General features: G+C 29.4%; 2 protein-coding genes and 1 long non-coding RNA gene across 3 annotated transcripts; 2 read left to right on the forward strand and 1 right to left on the reverse strand.

Annotated features, from left to right (window-relative positions):
* Nucleotides 1–2,430: 2,430 nt before the first annotated feature.
* On the forward strand, nucleotides 2,431–3,369 carry LOC133037649 (uncharacterized). Its single transcript, XR_009687711.1, has 2 exons — nucleotides 2,431–2,549; nucleotides 3,185–3,369. It is a non-coding gene; the product is annotated as an uncharacterized LOC133037649 (long non-coding RNA).
* Nucleotides 3,370–14,704: 11,335 nt separating this feature from the next.
* LOC133037920 (S-protein homolog 6-like) lies at nucleotides 14,705–15,385 on the reverse strand. The gene has a single exon (XM_061115701.1). It carries the CDS (start codon nucleotides 15,319–15,321, stop codon nucleotides 14,854–14,856), a length of 468 nt encoding a protein of 155 aa, XP_060971684.1. The 5' UTR covers nucleotides 15,322–15,385; the 3' UTR covers nucleotides 14,705–14,853.
* Nucleotides 15,386–17,043: 1,658 nt separating this feature from the next.
* On the forward strand, nucleotides 17,044–18,050 carry LOC133037921 (probable aquaporin PIP1-2). The gene is made up of 3 exons (XM_061115702.1): nucleotides 17,044–17,350; nucleotides 17,548–17,688; nucleotides 17,780–18,050. Exons 1-3 carry the CDS (start codon nucleotides 17,135–17,137, stop codon nucleotides 17,873–17,875), a joined length of 453 nt encoding a protein of 150 aa, XP_060971685.1. The 5' UTR covers nucleotides 17,044–17,134; the 3' UTR covers nucleotides 17,876–18,050.
* The last annotated feature ends 533 nt before the right edge of the window (nucleotides 18,051–18,583 follow it).

Raw genomic sequence — 18,583 nt, forward strand, 5'->3', positions numbered from 1 at the left:
GATTGTAATTGAATCGAAACAAGCCATTAATTATTTTGATTTCTTGACTGTAATAAGTAATTAAATCAATCATGACCAAATTTTAATAAAATTAAAATATTTGATTTTGAATTAATATATATCCATAAAATAGAGAAAGTATCAAGATTATGTTGTCTGCCTTTATGTTAGTTTTGTCCGTTATTACAGTTAGCTACTTTTAATGGTTTAGTCGGTTAGGTAGTCTGGTATATAAGTTCATCTGTTCTCTTGTATCTAATTGATTAATCAATAACAAAATTCTCATTCATTCAAATTTCTCTTTCTTTCCGCATATGGTATCAGAGCCACTTGTGATTCGTTGTGAGCCGAAATTGCCATCGTTCCAAAAAGCCGTTTGTGATTCGTTGTGAGCCAAAGTGTCGCCGGTCCAAACAGATACTTCTGCTGTCTCCCCTTTAATCTCCATTTAGGACCTTTCGGCCAATGTGCCAGTTTCCAGTGTTGGGTCTTTGACCTGTTTCAAAGTCCACAAATTTCCCGACGTGTACACCCACAAATTTCCCGATATTTGGCGTTGTGAGATTCTTTCAAATGTCACGTTCGGTCTTGTGGTCTCTTAAAGGTCGTTCGTTATACCCACACTTTCCAGGCCCAAACATGAGGAGGGTGTATTAAGAGTTAGTCCCACATTGCTAATGTGTGGGAATAATTTGTGATATATAAGATTAAAGGGCTACTCCTCCCATTGCTAATTGGTTTTGGGATGGAACCTGTAACACCCGGTAAAAATATACATATATTTTAAATTTTATTTGTTATACAATCTGTGTGAGAATAAGTTTTTATTTATTTCTACTAATAGTGAATAGAGACTATTGCTTAGAATAGTATTGATAGATTTCTAAACATAGTTGAAATTATAGTAAGTGTCAAGGTAAAATTATAGTGTTTTTACGAATTAGGATAATTACTCAATTAAAACCCAATATGAAAGTCTATTAGAGTTTTATAGATTTAGTAGGTTTAATTTATTGTATGAGTGCATTAAATAACATTATAATGGAATTAATGTCACAAAAATTTGTAGGTTTTGATAAATTCGCAGGATTAAAAACTGTTTTACTAAAATTATCATATCTAGAGTTTTAGAGCTCCGATTGAGGTGATTCTAGTGGCGTTGGAAAGATAATTCAAAGATATATAAATTTTGTAGAAATAGTTATATCATAATTCGGAATTTTTCTAGGTGAAAACTGAGCATAAAGCTACAAGACAAAGGGCTTACTTTTAAAATTTAAAAATTAGATATTTGTTGATTTAATAATATTTTAGCATTTTATTATATATTATTATTTTTAGTTAACCTAAACCTATCAGAATACGATATCTCATAATCTTTTTTTATCAAACCCTAAACGTTTTATTTTTCCTCTCCAAACCAATTAGTCAAAGCTTCATTCTTCTTCATGGTTGCTCCTCTCAAACCTTCCACACTTCTTCTTATTTTCTATCTTCATTCTTAAAGTTTTGGATTTATAATCAAGCCTTGTGGGCTTGAGACATCAAATAGAAAGTTGTGAAGAGGTATAAAATATTTTCTTGCTCAATAATTCTAAATGTTATCTAGGGTTCGGACCTATTATATTTTTCGTTTTAAAAAACAACAAACAAGTTTCAGTAAAGTGATGATATCTCTCTTGATATTGATCCGTTTTTAGAGACTTTTCTATCGTTGGAAATCTTATTCGATGATCTAAAATTTTTATCAAGAAACTATTGACCAGTTCGGTGTTCTACTATGTCAAAAATTATCATCTTTCTACTATTGCTGTAATTCATTTTCTTTATATTTCCAGAAAAAGTACTTTCACTTAAAATACAATACCTCTCTCGATTCTCATCCATTAATGATCTATATATGGTTTTAAAGCTTATTCTATTTCCCATAAGTTTTATGAAGAAACTTTTTGTTAATTCGAAGTCATACTATGTCAAAAAGTTAGTTTTCTTCAATATCATGTGATTCGTTTCTTGAATCTTGTTCCTGCAAAACTGTTTTGGTAAAATTCTAATATCTCTTTGAATATAATTCCAATTTCAAAGATTTTGGTATCATTGGAAAGGGAATTTAATTTCCTAAAACTTTTATGAAAATGTTATCTTCTAGTTCTGAACCATTCAATGTCAAAAGTTTGTATTTTTGCTAAGTCGTGTAATTCGTTACTTCATATTCTTTCTCAGAAATAGTTTCAGTAAAACAATCATAACTCCCTCAGTTTTAATCCATTTTTAATGATCTTTATATCATTGGAAAGATAATGAAATTTCCTATAATTTTTTATGAAGACAACGTTCACTGAATTAGTATAGTTGTTGGTCAAAAATAGTAATCTTTCTGTTGTACTGTAAGAGTACGAATTTTAATGTTAGGGCCTTGAACCATGTGTTGTTATAGGTAGTAATGACGAGATAACAAGTCTTAAGCAGCGGGATTTGAGGATCTTATCCTCAACAAGAAAATTCATTGAGGTGCTTGGAGTAGCAAGAAGGTGTTCTTAACAACTGAGGTAAGAAGAGTGGACATCTGTGCACAGGGTGTATGTTGAAACATACAGCTGTATTATGGGTTTGTATTTACATGTTTTATTCTATGGTAGATTGTTGTTTTATGCTAATGTTATTAGTGTGTGATAGCGATAAGGCTTTTGACTGTTTGTGTGAGGATAGCACTTATAGGATATGTTTTCTGCTGCTGGTGTGAGCATAGCACTACTGGATATATTTTTGGCTGCTTGTATGGGTTTACTTGGAGGTTATCCTATCATGGGTGAGTACAACTTGTGATAAGGGATTGCCCTATTGGATGCCGAGTGTGAGAACAACACAAGGCAGGGCAAGTTACACTTCATGTCTGATCAACATGAGTGGGAGTAGATTATCGTATGTGAGGACAATGTGCGATAAGACACTATGTGTTATGTGTATGAGTATAGCATGCATTAAGATTACACTATGATATGATGTTGTATTGTATGTGAGAATAATATGTGATATGACATGTTGTTATATGTATGCAAGTATGGTATGAATTAATTTGATGTTGTGATATTGTATTACTTACGACTATGTTATCTAGTTGGGAGGGTTATGTCCTACATAGATCTTTTTACTGGGCGTTAGCTCACGGGTACTCTGTGTGCAGGTAAAGACAAAACTAAACAGTGAGGATGGCGAGCTCGAGGCGTGGATTACATGTTAGGGGATTGTCACGATGTTTTGGTTTAAGAATATTTCGTTAAAGATTATGATTCAAATAATTTTGTAAAGCTTTATATTTTAAAGGTTATGAATAAATAAATGTTTTGTTTTAAAAATAATGAGATCTCATGCTTAGTTATTTTTATTAAAAAAGTCTTTTATTGTCTTTATCTTAAATGATTTTAAACGGACTAGTAAGTGTGACGTCTCGGGAAATCGGGGCGTTACAATATGGTATCAGAGCAATACGGTCATAAAGGATGTGGTTGACCCTAACATGTGAAGTTCATTGCCACGAGACGAGCTCGACTCACTGTACTGTAAGTTTTGTCAATATGTTCATGTTAGTTTTACATATTTTATGTTGCGTTACATCTTCAGTGTAACTAGAAGTTTTCTTTGTGTTTAGAAGAATATGTCTTAAAATTTTATGGGTAGGATTCGATCAATGAGATATTTTTAGAAAAAAATATTTTAAGAAAATGTTTCAAGGTATTGCTATATTATGTAATTTAAGTTTGATTTTTGATAAGTTGTACTTATTTTCATAAATAAGGAGCATAAGAAGAGTGTTTCTCAAAAGGAATTGTGTTATAAGCAGATTGGAATATAGTATGTTAGGAAAAAAAAAGGAATTTGGTTGTTATATTAGTATTTCTAACGAGAGTGTATGTTTTAGGTTTAATAAATTAGACATATATAACTATTGGTACGTTCTTAATTTTGATTTTTTTTTTAGTATTATTGGATCGATAATTTTAAGCTCTACTCTTTTATTAGAAATAATTAAGTTGAATTTTTGTTAAGGGTGAAATCTAATCATTAAGGTTATAATAGAAGAACAGATTGTGACAGTCAGTAGTCCCGTGATCCGTAAGGGGGTATACCGGGTAAGCTGTGCAATCTCACACCGCTTGGGGAAGGTCAAGTGTGATAATTCTGAGGCTGTGTAGGTATGGGACTACACAGTTGAGGAGGGCTTAAATAGATTGATTGGTACTACCAGTAGCCAGAGTAGCGTACTCGTGTATAAGAGTCATTCATTCTGTGGGTGTAAGGGCCCAATGGAGGCTTGAAGCGGGGGCGTTACAAATGGTATATGATTAAGCGAGTAAAAGAAAAATGTATATGAGAATTGGAATAAGTGATTTTTGTTCTTGTGTTATTCTTAGAAAGAGTGATTTTGATAGTAAGTCTTAATCCTATTTCATTAGTTGGATGGATTAGTAAATGTTTCTTTTATAGTGATATGCATGTAGCTCATTCCTGAGAGTATGTTAACTTGTGTGCTTCTAAGTCTATATATTGGCTAGCTCGCATGTGTAAGAAGACCTTTAACGATCTTTAGCTTACATGTAGTTTATGTAATTTATAGAAGACATATGGTCTGTTTGAATGACATCGGTTTGTTGATGATATATTAAATCGTTATGTGCGAGCAACATTCTTAATAATTATGCTACAAAACTATAATAACGGAATTGTAGCTTTATGGAGGAAATTAAAAAAAAATTAACATTCAATGAAAGAATGGGAACAATTAAAGAGAAGTTTGCATAAGTTCTTCTACCCTACTCTTTGTTGTTTGTTATTTTTGTATTGTATAATGTGCTCTCAAGTAACATATAAGGATGTTCATTATAGAATAAATAGTTTAACTCTTAATGACATATAATGATGTTAATAAGAGAAGAATTTTTTTTACAAAATTACGAGCATGTTATTGCAAAACTTATGTAGTTAAAGCACGTATATGTAAGTATTGTGATGGAGTATGTTTTGTTATTTAAGTAATATATAAAGGAATAACAATACTTAAATTAGACTGTATATGTTATATGTGTTGTAGTTTGACCAATAAGATAAAAGTTAAGTACATATTTGTTGGGTCCATAAGGTAGATAAGGAGGTCATGTAGTAAGTGGTGACAAACATGAAGTCCCTCGTGTATTTGGTAGTTAAATTTCGAGGACGAAATTTCTTTAAGGAGGGTAGAATGTAACACCCGGTAAAAATATACATATATTTTAAATTTTATTTGTTATATAATCTGTGTGAGAATAAGTATTTATTTATTTCTACTAATAGTGAATAGAGACTATTGCTTAGAATAGTATTGATAGATTTCTAAATATAATTGAAATTATAGTAAGTGTCAAGGTAAAATTATGGTATTTTTACGAATTAGGATAATTACTCAATTAAAACCCAATATGAAAGTCTATTAGAGTTTTATAGATTTAGTAGGTTTAATTTATTGTATGAGTGCATTAAATAACATTATAATGGAATTAATGTCACAAAAATTTGTAGGTTTTGATAAATTCGAAGGATTAAAAACTGTTTTACTAAAATGATCATATCTAGAGTTTTAGAGCTCCGATTGAGGTGATTCTAGTGGCGTTGGAAAGATAATTCAAAGATATATAGATTTTGTAGAAATAGTTATATCATAATTCGGAATTTTTCTAGGTGAAGACTGAGCCTAAAGCTACAAGATAAAGGGCTTACTTTTAAAATTTAAAAATTAGATATTTGTTGATTTAATAATATTTTAGCATTTTATTATATATTATTATTTTTAGTTAACCTAAACCTATCAGAATAAGATATCTCATAATCTTTTTTTTTTATCAAACCCTAAACATTTTATTTTTCCTCTCCAAACCAATTAGTCAAAGCTTCATTCTTCTTCATGGTTGCTCCTCTCAAACCTTCCACGCTTCTTCTTATTTTCTATCTTCATTCTTAGAGTTTTGGATTTATAATCAAGCCTTGTGGGCTTGAGACATCAAATAGAAAGTTGTGAAGAGGTATGAAATATTTTCTTGCTCAATAATTCTAAATGTTATCTAGGGTTCGGACCTATTATATTTTTCGTTTTCAGAAAAAACAAACAAGTTTCAGTAAAGTGATGATATCTCTCTTGATATTGATTCGTTTTTAGAGATTTTTCTATCGTTGGAAAGCTTATTCGATGATCTAAAATTTTTATCAAGAAACTATTGACCAGTTCGGTGTTCTGCTATGTCGAAAATTATCATCTTTCTACTATTGCTGTAATTCGTTTTCTTTATATTTCCAGAAAAAGTACTTTCACTTAAAATAGAATACCTCTCTCGATTCTCATCCATTAATGATCTATATGTGGTTTCAAAGCTTATTCTATTTCCCATAAGTTTTATGAAGAAACTTTTTGTTAATTCGAAGTCATACTATGTCAAAAAAGTTAGTTTTCTTCAATATCATGTGATTCGTTTCTTGAATCTTCTTCCTGCAAAACTGTTTTGGTAAAATTCTAATATCTCTTTGAATATAATTCCAATTTCAAAGATTTTGGTATCATTGGAAAGGGAATTTAATTTCCTAAAACTTTTATGAAAATGTTATCTTCTAGTTCTGAACCATTCAATGTCAAAAGTTTGTATTTTTGCTAAGTCGTGTAATTCGTTACTTCATATTCTTTCTCAGAAATAGTTTCAGTAAAACAATCATAACTCCCTCAGTTTTAATCCATTTTTAATGATCTTTATATCATTGGAAAGATAATGAAATTTCCTATAATTTTTATGTAGACAACGTTCACTGAATTAGTATAGTTGTTGGTCAAAAATAGTAATCTTTCTGCTGTACTGTAAGAGTACGAATTTTAATGTTAGGGCCTTGAACCATGTGTTGTTATAGGTAGTAATGACGAGATAACAAGTCTTAAGCAGCGGGATTTGAGGATCTTATCCTCAACAAGAAAATTCATTGAGGTGCTTGGAGTAGTAAGAAGGTGTTCTTAACAACTGAGGGAAGAAGAGTGGACATCTGTGCACAGGGTGTATGTTGAAACATACAACTGTATTATGGGTTTGTATTTACATGTTCTATTCTATGGTAGATTGTTGTTTTATGCTAATGTTATTAGTGGTGATAGCGATAAGGCTTTTAACTATTTGTGTGAGGATAGCACTTATAGGATATGTTTTCTGCTGCTGGTGTGAGCATAGCACTGCTGGATATATTTTTGGCTGCTTGTATGGGTTTACTTGCAGGTTATCCTATCATGGGTGAGTACAACTTGTGATAAGGGATTGCCCTATTGGATGCCGAGTGTGAGAACAGCACAAGGCAGGGCAAGTTACACTTCATGTCTGATCAACATGAGTGGGAGTAGATTATCGTATGTGAGGACAATGTGCGATAAGACACTATGTGATATGTGTGTGAGTATAGCATGCATTAAGATTACACTATGATATGATGTTGTATTGTATGTGAGAATAATATGTGATATGACATGTTGTTATATGTATGCAAGTATGGTATGAATTAATTTGATGTTGTGATATTGTATTACTTACGACTATGTTATCTAGTTGGGAGGGTTATGTCCTACATAGATCTTCTTACTGGGCGTTAGCTCACGGGTACTCTGTGTGCAGGTAAAGACAAAACTAAACAGTGAGGATGGCGAGCTCGAGGCGTGGATTACATGTTAGGGGATTGTCACGATGTTTTGGTTTAAGAATATTTCGTTAAAGATTATGATTCAAATAATTTTGTAAAGCTTTATATTTTAAAGGTTATGAATAAATAAATGTTTTGTTTTAAAAATAATGAGATCTCATGCTTAGTTATTTTTATTAAAAAAGTCTTTTATTGTCTTTATCTTAAATGATTTTAAACGGACTAGTAAGTGTGACGTCTCGGGAAATCGGGGCGTTACAGAACCTCATTCATCTTATCCTCAAATTCTACATCAACTACAATCTACTCTGCATAACAGATTTTCTCTCAAAACTCTTGGAACTCTCAAATATTTTCTTGGCTTTGAAATTGCTCGTGCTGAAGACGGATTGGTTCTATCCCAAAGAAAATACACTATACAATTACTAGAAGACACAGGATACATTGGAAGTAAACCAACCAAAACTCCAATGGATCCACGACTCAAATTAGATGATCAACAAGGAGAAGCCCTTGCTTTCTCCATACAGACAAATAGTAGGCAAATTACTCTACTTGACCTTATCTCGACCTGACATCATATTTGCTGTCAACATCTTAAGTCAATTTATGTCTTCACCTCGTACACCTCATCTACAAGCAGTACACCACTTGCTTCGATACCTCTAAGGAAGCCCCAGCCAAGGTCTTTTGTATTCTACCTCTTCATCTCTGCAACTTCGTGGTTTCTCTGATTCGGACTGGGCCTCCTGCCCCACTACTCGTCGTTCCACCACTGGTTTTTGCATTTTCCTTGGAGATTGTTTAATATCTTGGAGAACTAAGAAGCATCCCACCATCTCTCGAAGCTCTGCTGAAGCAGAATATCGTGCATTAGCTGCCACTGGCAGCGAGATTACTTGGCTCCAATACCTTCTACAAGATTTACATATCCCTCAAACACAACCTGCATTCATCTTCTGTGATAATCAGTCCGCTATACACATTGCCAACAATCCTACTTTTCACGAGAGAACAAAACATATTGAGCTCGATTGCCACTTCATCCGTGACAAGATCAACCGTTCTCGAATCCGGTTAAGCCCTGTCAACAGCACATTACAACTAGCAGATGTATTCACAAAGCCTCTTGCTTCAACAACCTTAAACGCTCACATTAGAAAAATGTATGTCCATGATGTGTACAGTCCATCTTGAGGGGGGTATCAAGATCATGTTGTATGCCTTTATGTTAGTTTTGCCCGTTATTACAGTTAGCTACTTTTACTGGTTTAGTCGGTTAGGTGGTCTGGTATATAAGCTCCTCTATTCTCTTGTATCTAATTGATTAATCAATAACAGAATTCTCATTCATTCAAATCTCTCTTTCTTTCCGCATTAGAAAGGTAGTAAGCATTACATAAAGTAACAGTGTTATGGCCAGGGCTGCCCTAACCCTAGCTCCAAGGATCACAATTTTAGAGACCCCAAAATTAAAATTTATATATTAATATATATGAAAAAAAAAATATATGTATATAACATATATAAACGTTTAATTCATTCATTTCAATAAAGAAGTAATAATACAATCAGTTTGTATGGGAATATTGATAGCAAGTTGATAGGTTCGATCCTCCAACCAATCTCTTTTAATTATTTTATGAAATAGCATTACATGCATATATTTTTACAGAATTAAAGTCAAAGGTACTATATTTTTTTTATAAAAAAAGTCAAAGATACTATTAATAATAAATAAAAAATATTTATTATGTATTTTTTACATTATTTTTAATACTCTATTTTATAATTTTCTACAAAAATACTAAATATATAGAACTTTATAAAATACTCTTAATAATTAAATATTGCTTTATCAAGATAGTTTACATAATAAAAATTAACTGTTATATATATTATATAAAAAAACTAAATTGATAGTGTCAATTTAATTAATACTTAAATTTTTATAAAAGGAAAAAATCTCATTTTTAATTTTGCTTTATTAGGCGCTCAACATCTTAATAGGTGTATTTTAATACAAAGTTTAACACATTTTAATTTAATAAATAATATAAAAAACGAGAACCTCTTAAATATCAAATGGCAATGTTCATACAAATATATTGCATGTGTTCTCAAATATTGTATACATATTGCGTGAAGCTTATTGCACCACTAATCAATCCAAAATATTGATATATAAATATACTAGTGAGAGTATACGTACTCCGCACGTGTAAATTATTTGCAAACTTTCAAAGATTTAAACATACAATCTATTTTTCTCAAATAAAATAAATACCTATAACAATATTTGAAGGTTGCTATTGTTACAAGAGCGAAACTCCATAATTGTGACCTATATCTATTCCTTCATTTTTAGTAGTGATTGTATTCTCAAAAGTAAAAATATATTTACAAGCAATAATGTTCATCTTCATTTTTAGGAAGTTCATAAAATTTTATGAAAATTCTATTACATTTAGCTATAAAATAACAATTATAAAAATCTATTAGTAACAAAATATACAAATAATAATGTAAACAACTAAACCAAATTTAATATTACACATCATAAAATGAAAAGAAAAGGCATGAATTGACATAAATTAGAATATTTTAGCCATGAACAAATTTTATTGGACAGTAAAATAGTGTATTCAATATTTTTATTATTAATCAAATAAACACATGATCTTAACTTAAGATAAGTAAATTCATCAAACTATAACATTCTTTTTTTTAAAGTTAATAAATAAAATGTTATAAGCAACAAAATTTAAGCACATAATAATTTTGGGTCATTTACTTGTGTATCATCTCAATATAGGAAGATTGACAAGATTTAAAAATAAAATATATAATAATTTGTCAATTTCTAAAAATAGGATACAGGCCTTAGATTTGGCATTCATCAACAATGTTGCATTGCGAAAAAGTAATAATTCAGCAATTTTTTTTAAATATTTTTGCAGTAAGTGAAGCTGGTGAATTCTGGTCTTCTATTTTGCATCTATTATAGACAATAATATTATAGTAAAGATATATTTTAAAACAAAATTAATAAAAAAGAAAAGGAAAAAAAATTACTCCATTAGATTGCACACTTGGCATGAGACTGGTGAGTAAGAAACACATGGAGAAAAACAAATCAACATTATATGCATTCAAATAAATTTATTTTAAAAAAGAAAAGGTTAATTTTGTAATTTAAATTTAAAAAGCCTAAATCATTCTCTAAAGAAAAGGTCAATATTGTAATCTAACTTTAAAAAGCCTAAATCATTCTCTTTTTTATAGTAGTTATTGATATATTGATATATAAATGTATAGTATATGAGTAATTAGATAAAAGGTGATTAAAATTAGAAGAAAGGAATTAATTATATTATTAATTTTTTCGGCAAACATTAATCCGCAATACAATTTATGAATTATTATTCATTGATCGAACAGTACATATAAAAATATAAACATAGAATTGGTTGTATGTAGGTAGTTAAAAATAATAAGTGAAATTAGGCCCATTTGTAAATAATATCAGGTTTGGTGCTACCAATAGAGTAAGTATATCTGCCACTAATAGAGTTCTCGTAAAATAACAGTTATCAAAGTACAATAGAGATGGCTCCCTATGAATTGTTATATGGCAGAAAGTGTAGATCTCCCATTCACTGGGATGAAACAGGGGAGAAGAAATATCTAGATTCGGAATCAGTACAACGGACTAATGAAGCAATAGAGAAGATTAAAGCTAGAATGCTTGCCTCTCTGAGTAGGCAAAAGAGTTATGCATATCCGAAATGTAGAAATGTAGAGTTTTAGGTAGGATCATGTATTCCTACGGGTATCTCCGATGAAGGGAGTCAAGAGTTTTGGGAAAAAAGGAAAATTATGCCCAAAATTTACAAGACCTTTTGAGATTCTCAAGAAGGTTGGACAAATGGCATATCGTTTAGTTTTGCCTCCAGCTCTTTTAGCAGTTCACAATGTATTCAATGTTGTCATTCTACGGAAGTACGTTTCAGACCCTGCTCATGTACTAAGTTATGAAAATCTTAAGCTGCAACCAGACTTGTCATATGAAGAATAACCAGTTTAGATACTAGACAAAAATGATAAGGTTCTTCGGAATAAGACCATAGCGTTGGTCAAGGTACTGTGGAGAAACAGCAAGGTAGAGGAAGCCACCTGGGAGTTAGAGTCCAATGAGGGCTCAGTATCCAGAGTTGCAAAGACCGTTTGACTTTAATTTGGGAATTAGCAGATAATTAGGGTTTAGTTATGAAACTTGTGTATTAGTTATGAATTATTAGTTTACGGAGATTTATTTAAATACAGAATGCATTTTATATGTTTGGTAAGATAACAGACTATAACAAAAAACTGTTATATATGTAACTAAATGACAAGACAATAACTAATATTAACCAATAACCGACTATATCTAAGAAAACTAGTAGTTTTATTGAAATAGACTAACACCTATATCAATATACTTTAGTGACTCTCTTCTAGGCTTCACCGCCTATTCATGTTTTTTTTTTTTTTATATCTTTATGTGTCTCATGACATATACAGCAAAGTTATTTTTTTAATAATGATGATAAACTTGTCAAACATTCTCTTTCTTCTTTTTCTTCTTCTTTTTTTAATTAAATATTTTAGGTTTTTTCTTTTTCATATTTTGTTAATAAATAAATAAATAATATTTAAATTTAAATAAATTTTAATGTATCAAACAACTTAATAAGTTACTAAATTTTTTTTGTTATTTTTATAATTAGACATTATTAGATTAAATAAAAATAAATTTATTTTTATAAAATATTTTAATAGGTTTATAATTTATAAATAAATTGAATAGTATTTGAACATCATATGAGTTACATTAAAAAAAGGTAACCTCAAAGTATATTAAACAATAAAATAACATAATATAGCCTAAAAATATGTAAAAAAAAAAGTTACTTTTAATATTAATTTTCATTTTTTGGAGACAGAAAAATATATGTTCCTCACATATTAAAATAATTATTTATTATTTTCATATGTAAAATTCTGAAATAAATTTTTTAATGGAAAAGTAACTAATTGATATCTTATTCACATCAAAAGTAACTAAATGATTACTTGTTTTAAAACTCCCAAAAAAACGAAAATTCTTAGAAACGAGATTTTCCAACTTTTTCTATTTACGGTAAGTTTTTAAATTTCGATATGTGTGCTGAAGTGGCACATTGATATGTGTGCAAATAATTTTTTTAAAGGTATTTTTATAAATAAAGTTAATTTTAGGTATAATATTAAAAAAATTTCATTTTTAATATACTATATCATATGAAGAAAAAAAAGTACGCCCCCCCCCTCGCTTATCAAAAAAATTATATTCTCCCTCATTTTAAATTTTGAGTTTGCCAAATATAAAAGGGATTATTTCACAAAAACATAAAAAACAACAAAAAAATTACAAAAATACGGTTTCAAATATTTTTGGCGATTTTTTTGATTTTATTTACGAAAAATACGGTCTTTTTATGTTGTAATCTTGTTAATTTGTTGTTATATGTATGTTATTTTTATTTTATGTAGTTTTCTTGTTGATTTTCTGTTGTTACGTGTTATTTTTTTGAAAACCATCAAAATGTAAAAAAAAAATTCTTTGAACGTAAAAATATAATTATTTTACAAAAAATAGTGCGTTATGTAATTATTCCTACATAAAATATGACTATATATTTATACCCATCTAAAATTTAAATATGGTATGAACTTATTCATATTTTCCAATAACAAAAATCATATATATATTAATATCAATCTTTTCATTATTTACATATTATGAACAAAAAAAGGTTTACATAAATTAAAATTTAATAAAGAGTCAATATAATAGTTTAAAATTTTCATAAAACAAAGGCTAATATATAGAATTATAAGTGATAAGCAAGAGAGTTGTGTCTGATTTAGATTGTAATTGAATCGAAACAAGCCATTAATTATTTTAATTTTTAGACTTTAATAAGTAATTGAATCAATCATGACCAATTTTAATAAAATTAAAATATTTAATTTTTAATTAACATATATATATAGATCCATAAAATAGAAAATGGTAGTAAGTATTACATAACGTAACAGTGTTATGGCTAGGGCTGCCCTAACCCTAGCCTCAAGGATCACAATTTTGGAGGCTCCAAAATTAGAATTTATTTATTTATATATATGAAAAAAAAATATGTATATAATATATATATATATATAAACGTTTAATTTATTAATTTCAATAAAGAAATTATAATACAATTAGTTTGTATGGGAATATTGATAGCAAATTGATAGGTTCGATCCTCCAAAATATCTCTTTTAATTATTTTAAGAATCAAATAGCATTACATTTATTTTTACAGAATTAAAGTCAAAGGTACTATGTTTTTCTTAAAAAACAAAGTCAAAGATACTATTAATAATAAATAAAAAAAAATTAGTATGTATTTTTATATTATTTTTAGGTTAATTACTAATTTTTCTCCCCGAATTTTGACATATACCAAATTATGTCTCCTGAACATTTTTGGCCATTAAAATTTCCCCCTGAATTATTGAGATTGTTAGATTTAAGGACTTTTATCTAATTTCATTCAATTTTACTGTTTGAGTGATTGTTTATGTACTAAACCATACTCCTAGACTTTGATATCTACAAAATCATGCCCCTCAAACTTTGATATGTACTAAATCATGCCCCCTCAACTTTCATCCATGTTAGAATTTTACTAAAATTGGACAAAAGTCCTTAAATCTAATAATTTTAATAGTTCATGGGGAATTCTTTACGGCTAAAAAAGTTTAGGAGAACCTCTTAAAATATCAAATGGCAATACTCATACAAATATATTGCATGTGTTCTCAAATATTGTATATATATTGCGTACTGAAGCTTATTGCACCACCAATCAATCTAAAATATTGATATATAAATGTATAGTATATGAGTGATTAATTAGATAAAAGTTGATCAAAATTAGAAGAAAGGAATTATATTATTAATTTCTTGGGCAAACATTAATCGGCAATACAACTTATTAATTATTATTCATTGATGGAACAGTACATTTAAAAATATAAACAATGAATTGGTTGTATGTTGGTAGTTAAAAATAATAAGTGAAATTAGGCCCATTTGTAAATAATATCAGGTTTGGTGCTATCCTCTTTGAAGCCATAAACACCATCATTATGAGCCCTCCAAACACACGTGTTAGCACATCTTAAGGAATCTCTGCTTGCCTTAAACAAATCAAAAGATCCAGTCGCCCCAATCCATGTAAGACCACAGTTATACAACGTAGTACCTGCGAAATTGATTCTAAATTTGAACTCGTATTCTCCATTGTTGGCAACAACATGAGCTCCCAAATCGTCATCGGCAGACTTGCAATGAACTGTAAGTTGGACCCCCTCATTCAAGTTATTAAAGATTTTTACCGTTGTTTTGTATACAAATACTCCTCCGATTTTCTCATCATAATTATTATTATTATCATTATTATTAGATAATACTATCGATGATGATGATGATGATGAAATCATATTGACCATCATCATCAGTAGCACTGAGCAAATCAAAGCTTTTTCCATGGTTAATAATTAATAGTACGTGTTTGTACAAGTAATATAGTAGAGAGATAGTGTTTTTGATAATATCGTGTGTCTTCTGTACATATTTATATAGACAATATTATGATGAGGGGTGGTTTGTAAAAGATAAGAAGATAATCATGAAATGAATGCATATCTCACTAATCAATATATTTAGGATTATGTAATTATAATTAATGGGTTACAAGATTTTTTCTTTCTTTCCCGTTATTATAACAGATATTAGTTTTTATATTTATAGTATTCTTTGATAAAGGACTTTAATCTCTAAGTTGATTCCTTTTTATTTTCTCTGTATCTTTATTTTATATATATATGGAACACTTATTAATGCCTAATACCCATTAATCCCCATTAAAAAAAATTAATAAGTACAATTATTTTTTTTTAAAAAAATTATATTTTTTTTATATAAAATTTAAAATAATAATTACAATCAATAGTTTGAAAAAATTATAAATTATTTTTAACAATTAATTAGGAGAATAAGAATCATTAACATGTATATTAATGTGTTTTTTTTATTAGGAGAATAAGAGCTTGATTGTGGAATCCAATTATCTTAATATTATTCATGCTCTTAAAATAAAACGCTACAATACTTCTTAGTTCTTACTTAGGGTATCATTGTTAGTGAAATATTATTATCATCTAGTGATTTTTTTGACATTACCATGCATCATTCTCCTAGAATAATTAATGAGGTGTTGTTCATTATTTATATTCTTAGGATTGGAAGATGATAATCTTGTCTAGGGGTCAAGTATAATTTTTTGTGCTGAAATTCTTGTGTTGGCTTTTTTTCTTCGTTAATTTTTTTTGTTAAATTTTTCTTCATTGATTTTGTTCTTATAGATTTTGGTAAGCTCAAGTATTTTAAAAAAATAAAAACATTTAAATGATGGTTAATTATTATGAAATTAAAGATTTTAAGTTTAGAAAAAATCTTATAAATTTATATGTATTACAGTTTAAAGCTTAAAATTATTTTTTTTTGTTCTCAGTAATGCAATTTAGAATTCTAGTTTGAAGAAATTTTATAAAAAGATAAATATACACTTTTTTTCTTTTTAATCCTTAAAATAATTTTTATTAAAAAAATAGTTTGTCAGTTTTTTAGTGTGTTTTATTTTTTAAATAACAATTCTATGTATAAATTTTTTATTTTTATTAATAGTTTTATCTATTTTAGGAATATAGAGAATTAAAAAATCAAAGAAAGAAGTGGCAAAATAGGAAATATTAGTGCATGTTTGGCATCATAACTAAAAAACTGTTTTTTGTTTTTAAAAATAGAAAATTATTTTTTGAAAACAATTTGGCTTGTTTGACCTAGTTTTTTGAAAACAGTTTTCAGAAAACAAAGTTACAAAAAACAAGAATTTTGAAAATAACAAAATGTTGTTTTCTGTTTTAAAAACCAATTCACTTTTGGTCAAAATTGTTTTTAAAAAACACTAACCAAACATGACTTGTTTTTAAAAACTCTAAAAACTATTTTTTGTTCTCATTTCTAAAAGTAATTTTTGAAAAGAAAAAAACAGAAAACAATACCAAACATGCTCTTAATTTTCATGTTTTTTGTTTTTAGAACTAGCTTTTTCGGGTTTGTTCTGGTAGTTATTTTTGTGAAGAAGAGCTTAAGCTAAACCAGATCTGCATGTTGTTGTTGTTGTTGTTGTTGTTGTTGTTGTGTGTGTTTATACAGGTGGACACATCAATCCAGCTGTGACTTTTGGACTCTTCTTGGCAAGAAAGCTCTCCCTCACAAGAGCTGTTTTTTTACATAATCATGCAGTGCCTTGGTGCCATCTGTGGTGCTGGTGTTGTAAAGGGCTTTGAGAATGCCTCAACTTTTGAAAGGTTGGGAGGTGGAGCTAATGTTGTTAACGCTGGCTACACCAAGGGTGATGGTCTTGGTGCTGAGATTATTGGCACCTTTGTCCTTGTCCACACTATTTTCTCAGCCACTGATGCCAAGAGAAACGCCAGAGACTCTCATGTCCCTGTAAGTCTTCTTATATTTTTTTTTTTTTTTTGAGTTTCTCATGTTCTAATTTTAAAATCAACACTGGAAGAAACTTTTGTGGAAAACAGTGTCACAATAAATGTTTGAGCACAAGAAACAAGGCCTTGTTGTTGAGATAGTTTAAAGTTCTGATTTTGTGCCTTTTTTCTCTTATTTTTTTTGGTGTGGTGGAACAGATCTTGGCTCCTTTGCCAATTGGGTTTGCAGTGTTCTTAGTTCACTTGGCAACTATCCCCATAACTGGAACTGGAATCAACCCTGCAAGGAGTCTTGGAGCTGCAATCATCTTCAACAAGGACCATGCTTGGGATGACCATGTAAGCATATTACGTATTTTTATTTTTTCTAAATTTCATTTTCTTGAATATTTTAATTAAAAATACTTACGTTTGTTTTGTTTTTCGGCAGTGGATCTTCTGGGTTGGGCCCTTCATTGGAGCTGCTCTTGCTGCTGTATACCACCAGATAGTCATCAGAGCCATTCCTTTCAAGTCCAGGGCTTGATTTTCAATCTCTTTCAAGTGTTGAGACACCTACTAGTTTTTTCTTTTCTTCCTGTTTCATCTTTCTTCTCCTTTCTTTTCTGAGTCCTCTTACTTTTGTGTATTGTATTTTGGTGGTAGTGTGTTAATTTGTGTGTACATTATTGAATATTTATGATGATTTTTTTTTTTAACTATTTATTTAGAGTTTCAGATTATTTATGTGTGTACATTATTGAAAGTTACATAACTGGAACAACACCATTTCAGATTAACTCCTCATCTAACCCTAAAGTTTTTCTAGCCAAATTATGAGCATTAGAGCATTAGAATGGTTTCTAGGAACATGTTTAATACAAACTTTAAGAAATAAAGACAAGGAGTGCTTAATGTCATCAATAACATTCTGATAAAGCTTGAGCAATTTCGAATTCGATAATGGCGAGTGGAATCCTTATATGGTAGCACCAATTAATGCTTGATCTCAAAGCTAAAGCTTCGGCCATAGTTGGATTAGCACAGCTTGTTGCAGGAATGGACAGACCTGCAACAATGTTGCCTCTCCAATCTCTAAGAACTTCCCCAAAGTTAAGCTTGCCATTTCTAATGTTCAAGGCTGCAATAGTGTTAAGTTGGTAAAAGCTTTTTGCTACTGCAACTTCCTGATGATGGAGTTTTTGTGGGCTTCCCTATAATCTGTGAGGAAAGAGCTACTCCAAACTACAACATC

This window comes from Cannabis sativa, chromosome 5 (genome assembly GCF_029168945.1).
Source record: "Cannabis sativa cultivar Pink pepper isolate KNU-18-1 chromosome 5, ASM2916894v1, whole genome shotgun sequence".
In the NCBI taxonomy this organism is placed as follows: Eukaryota; Viridiplantae; Streptophyta; class Magnoliopsida; order Rosales; family Cannabaceae; genus Cannabis; species Cannabis sativa.

Bases quoted from the DNA above. Each gene is read 5' to 3' on its own strand.
- LOC133037920 (XM_061115701.1), bottom strand. From the start codon at position 15,321: ATGGAAAAAGCTTTGATTTGCTCAGTGCTACTGATGATGATGGTCAAT.
- LOC133037921 (XM_061115702.1), top strand. From the start codon at position 17,135: ATGCAGTGCCTTGGTGCCATCTGTGGTGCTGGTGTTGTAAAGGGCTTT. The intron at 17,351-17,547 runs GTAAGTCTTCTT...GTGGTGGAACAG, and splicing joins CCAGAGACTCTCATGTCCCT to ATCTTGGCTCCTTTGCCAAT. The intron at 17,689-17,779 runs GTAAGCATATTA...GTTTTTCGGCAG, and splicing joins ACCATGCTTGGGATGACCAT to TGGATCTTCTGGGTTGGGCC.